The sequence below is a fragment of the Tasmannia lanceolata genome, unplaced genomic scaffold (genome assembly GCF_043159265.1).
Source record: "Tasmannia lanceolata isolate RefF3 unplaced genomic scaffold, GAP_Taslan_0.1 ptg000006l, whole genome shotgun sequence".
NCBI classification, from domain to species: domain Eukaryota; kingdom Viridiplantae; phylum Streptophyta; class Magnoliopsida; order Canellales; family Winteraceae; genus Tasmannia; species Tasmannia lanceolata.
Window position 1 is genome coordinate 31,833,658 of NW_027518683.1, and position 4,978 is coordinate 31,838,635.

Sequence of the window (4,978 nt, forward strand, 5' to 3'; positions counted from 1 at the left end):
TTTAGTATGCCACAATCATCCATATCTTGTTACTGGAAACGTTTCAACTGATGTGGAGTTCGATTGCTTAGGGTTTCTGTGTAATCCTAGCAATCTGGTCTTAATGTTAATAAATCATAATTTAATAGCAAATCAACACAAAAGTCAGTAAAAACCTCCAACAAATCTTAACTTTACATCATGAATTTAATCCCCAATTTTTTTAAAACCGAAACCTTAGGGTTCATAGATCCCCCATGTAAATTCACTATACCGCGATAGTCTAACTACTGAGATCGCAACCACAATCGTATACTAATTGTGATTAATCCTGCATAATTGGAGTGCGTAAATTATAGTATGATATTGGCTCCGAGGTCCATTGTCCACGAAAATCCTGAGAAACAAGCCAAGCAATAAGATACTATAACTTACATCATAAATTATACAATGGTTGAGAGCATGATTCCCATCCATGGTTGCAATTCGAGGCCGAAACTAATCAAGCCCTAGAGCCTTTGGTATTTCATTAAGTTCAACAAATCGAATTAACTCGATCCGTGTCTTAGGAGACGTTGGAGTACGGTCTCCTATCGTAGGAACCTTTAGGGCCTCTTAGGAACACTTATGTCACATTGTATCCTAGGTTTTAGGGAGTCCCAGAGTTAGGAATCCAGCCTCATCACGGCCGTTTGCTATGATAGCAATCATGCCATAGATCTAGTTACACTAGTCACCCAATTTTTTCCTATGACAAACCTAGTTACCTAGGATGTAGGTTAACCTGCATTAGTCTAAGAGACGTCTTGCACTTGGCTAGGACCATATAGCATCTTAGATGAAGTCCTAGGATAATAAAATCTTCAACTTGAACTAAATAATTTCTCTTAAAACTGTTGAAACAGTCAATCCAGTCTAGATAGGTATCCTAGATGAGTTAGGCATAAGTAGCTTAGTTTAGGTGCACCGAACTACGTCGACTCTGATCCCAGTGAGGCTTGGATACGTAGGCAGCTTGGATGCTTGATGGCATACTAATCACGAGTTGGCCCCACACACAAATGGTGGGGTTTTGTATATTAAATTTTTTATAAATTCTTAATTAAAATATGTAGGATTTCACTCAAATTAGCATTTTAGGAAAATATTCACTTAGATTGAATTCAAACAAATTAAGAAAATCAAGATACACATTAGAGAATACATTGAAATTAGATCTTAAGATGCATATCACGTAGTTGTAGACACCCATTTTGACCATACCCTAATTTCTCCATGTTTGAGCAAAACCCCATCAAATGAATGAGATAGGACCCCAAATTTCTTCCTAGGCTAGGTTAAGGTCTCAACTAGCTCCTCGTAAAATTTCGTTGAAATCCGAGCGCGTTTGCCTAGCGAACGATCCGAAGAAGTGTCCGCAGTGTAACCGGAAAAGGGCGGCGAATTATCTTGGAACGGTGCCAAATCTGGGCCGAATAGGACACGTAATTTCGCGCGCCTATCAAAATTTCGCGCTCTCATCATTTTTGGAGTGCCGATATCAATCTCCCAAATTTCTCTTTAAATGCGAATTTTCTCTCATTTTTTAAAAGAAAAAAAAAAGAAATTTGTCAGAAGAGAGAAGAGAGAGAAACTCTGCGTTTTCTAGAGAGAGAAAATGGATCTCAAATCCATTTTCGTCATTTCCGGCCATTCTCCGGCCAATTTGCGATCAAAATCCGGTTATCCTTCATCCATTACCTCTCGTCCTTCATCTCTTTCAACTAGGAAACCTTAGATCTTGCAATTTTTCATTTCTCTGATCTTCTTCTCCGGTAAAACCGACGGAACTCCGATCCAAACCCTAGCTCCCATTCTCCTTCTTCTCCGGCCAATCCGTCAGATCTCCAATCGATCACCGTCAGAAGCATTTCCTTCAGTTTCTCTCTCTATTTTTGTCCTTTTTTTCCGATCGAATCTCATCCAAACTCAGGCTTAGCTCCGGTAGAGTTCCGGTCAAGAGATCTCTCTATTTCTTTCCTCATTTTTTCTTGAATCTGCTAAATTCCTCTTTGTTCCCCTTTAAAAACTCTAGCAATTAGCCTTCTTCGATCATCCTCACCGGATCCCGGTTAGATGCCGGCCTATTTCCGATTACAGCAAGATTCTGGCTAAAGCTCCTACTATTCGTACTTTAGTTTAATCATTTCATCTCTTCTTCTTACTTTCCTTCTTACTAATCTAAGCTATTAAGCTTTAGATCCATTCTATTTTACATCAGCTGGTTATAGATCTGTCCACTTGATATCGGAAGAAAATCGGTTTGAGGAAGAAAAGATCGGAAGTAGAAAAAACATAAATCTATTGCTACCTTTGTCTATTCTTGAAGCTATGCGAATCTGAAAGAAAAGGAGCGAAAAAGTCAGAGACTTTTGCAATCAGCTTTGGTTGGAATCACAGAGAGGTTTAATGATTCATTCTAATGGGAGATTCTACACATGTGTCTGGATCAAGTGACATCTTGGGAGTATCAAGCATTGTTTTTTCTGGGAAGGCATCCAAACAATGTTTAGTTGCATCCACCCCAAAGGATTTTCTGCGGAGGACATTCAAGAACTTGGTTTCTCTGAAGCATGCTAAATTAGGAGGTGGGTCTGCTGATCAGATAATATTCTTTTTGCTTAAAGTTGCATCTCTAGAGATCTTGCGAAGGTTCTCCAGAGCAAGGTGTCCATTCATATGGCAGGGTCTTCAGGCATTGCAAGCCCTTAGCTATCCGCCATTTAAATGGATTCAGAGATGGGCACCCTTCAAGACATTAGTTGAAGGCATGCAGAAACTTTCCCGGCCATTGCTGTTCCTCTCAATTGCGACAGCTGTCTCTAATCAGTCAGACTATTGTAAAGAGACATCAAGGAGTATGGATGAGTGTGAACCATGTCCTGAGTCACCTAATGGAGAGTCAACTTCCGAAATGTGGATATCAGTTGAAGCGCCAGAGAACACTGTGTCTGAAAATTGGCTGCTACAACTTCACGAGGAATTGGAAAAGCAAGGAATTATTTTACCTGAAAGGATTAGTGAGGATGACCTCCATAGATTCTATACTGCGGCAAATAGTGATTTTTCGCGCTTACTTTCATCGATCAAGAGGACTATTCGTTGGAGGGAGACTTATTATATTCTTTCAGCACAAGACCTAGAGATGTGGTCACATTTAGTCTTTTGGCATGGTTGTGATGTGAAGCTCCGACCTTGCCTCATTATTCTCCTTGGACTCGCTTGCTCAAATTTAGCGTCTCATGATAGACCTCGCTTTGCTCAAGCAGTAGTATCCCAAATAGAACATGGAGTCCTGCATTTGGTCAATGTAGAAGATCCTCGAATTACAGTCTTGATTGATTGTGAAGGTATATCTACAATCAAATTTCCAATGCAAATGATGGGACTGCTCCTGCTGCAAAGGCATAAGTTGTATGTTGACCACCAATTCGATCTTTCCGGAAGAACACCATGGCTCCAAACCCAACAAAGAGCAGTGACGATGCTGAAGGTAAGGCTGGAATCAGCTGTCTGTATGTTAAGGTTGGCATGGATGGTGCTCCATACCTAAGAAAAGTTCACCTCAAAACATATTCCAACTATATGGAGCTCTCATCGGCACTTGAGAAGATGTTCAGCTGTTTTACCATCGGGCAATGCGGTTCACATGGAGTACCAGGCAGAGATGGTTTGAGTGAGAGTCGATTGATGGATCTTATTCATGGGTCTGAGTATGTGCTCACTTATGAAAACAAGTATGGAGATTGGATGCTTGTTGGTGATGTTCCATGGGCGATGCCCACCGACTCTTGTAAGAGGCGGAGGATCATGAAGGGATTGGAGGCGATTGGACTAGCACCAAGGGCGATGAAGGCGTTAGTCCAAGCCCATCATTGGAGGGATTTACCCGGTCGTGGTAGTACCCTCTTCCCTCTTATTTCCTCTTTCTTTAGGTAGAGGCCTCTCCTCCTTTCAGGTATATTAGATTGTAAAAACCCATTCATTGCCGAGGGCGATGAAGGCGCTAGCCCAAGCCCATATTTAGAGGGACATACCTTGTCATGGTAGTATCCCCTGTTTTCTTTTTTCTTCTTTAGATAGAAGTTTCTTAGCTCTTTAGACACCCTTTGAACCCTTGCCCTTTCTCATTAAGAAAGGGCGATGAAGACGATAGCCCAAGCCCATCCATAGAGTACTCGCTTAGCCCAAGTAGCTTTCCCTTCGTTTATTTTTAAGACTTGCTCAGTCTTTTGGAAACCCTTAGAATTTGTCCTCTCATTGCAAGGGCAATGAAAGAGTTATCTAGAGCCCTCACTAGGAGATACACTATGTCTCGTAAGGCACTCTTCCCTTGGAGACAAGCCTTGTCTAGAGCTTATCCCCTTAGAAAATTTATCCAAGTCTCACAACTCGTATCTTTTAGGGAGACGAGCTATGTCTCAACATGAATGTCAAACCCCTTTGGAGACAGGTTTTGTCTCATTGGGCCTAGTCATCTTTTTGTCTTAGGAGACATGTCATGTCTCATTAGAGCCCTTCTCAGAGTCTTTAGCTAGAGAGTCTGTCTTTAGTTAGAGAGTCAAACTTTCAGGAGTCTGTCCTATCATCATAGGGGTTAGGATTCTATCCAACCTCTCGTCAAGTCATGTGATTTTATCCAGTTTCTTGCAAGGTATAGGATGCTGTCCAACCCTTGCAGAGATGTGATTCCATCCAGCCTTCCCCGCAAAGCATAGGATGTTGTCCAACCTTTGCGGGATATCAAAAGTCTGTCCTGCCCTTATGATGATAAGATTTTGTCCTCTTGTGTCAAAAAACATCAAAAACATCTGAAAAACCAAAAATCTCAAAAATCTTGAGTTATTAGGAGTAGTTAGGAGATTCTTTCCGAACTACGTTGGCTTGATCCCTTTAAACAGGGTACGTAGTGCAGCTTGGGATCCACATCTCAAGTCCAGCCAAACCTTTCAAAAATAAA

General features: G+C 41.2%; 1 protein-coding gene across 1 annotated transcript; it reads left to right on the top strand.

Annotated features, from left to right (window-relative positions):
- Positions 1–2,434: 2,434 nt before the first annotated feature.
- LOC143878555 (uncharacterized) lies at positions 2,435–3,705 on the top strand. Its single transcript, XM_077380827.1, has one exon. The coding sequence runs from the start codon at positions 2,441–2,443 to the stop codon at positions 3,569–3,571; it is 1,131 nt and encodes a 376-aa protein (XP_077236942.1). The 5' UTR covers positions 2,435–2,440; the 3' UTR covers positions 3,572–3,705.
- Positions 3,706–4,978: the final 1,273 nt, after the last annotated feature.

Excerpts from the sequence above, each read along its gene's own strand:
- LOC143878555 (XM_077380827.1), top strand. The coding sequence starts at position 2,441 with ATGGGAGATTCTACACATGTGTCTGGATCAAGTGACATCTTGGGAGTA.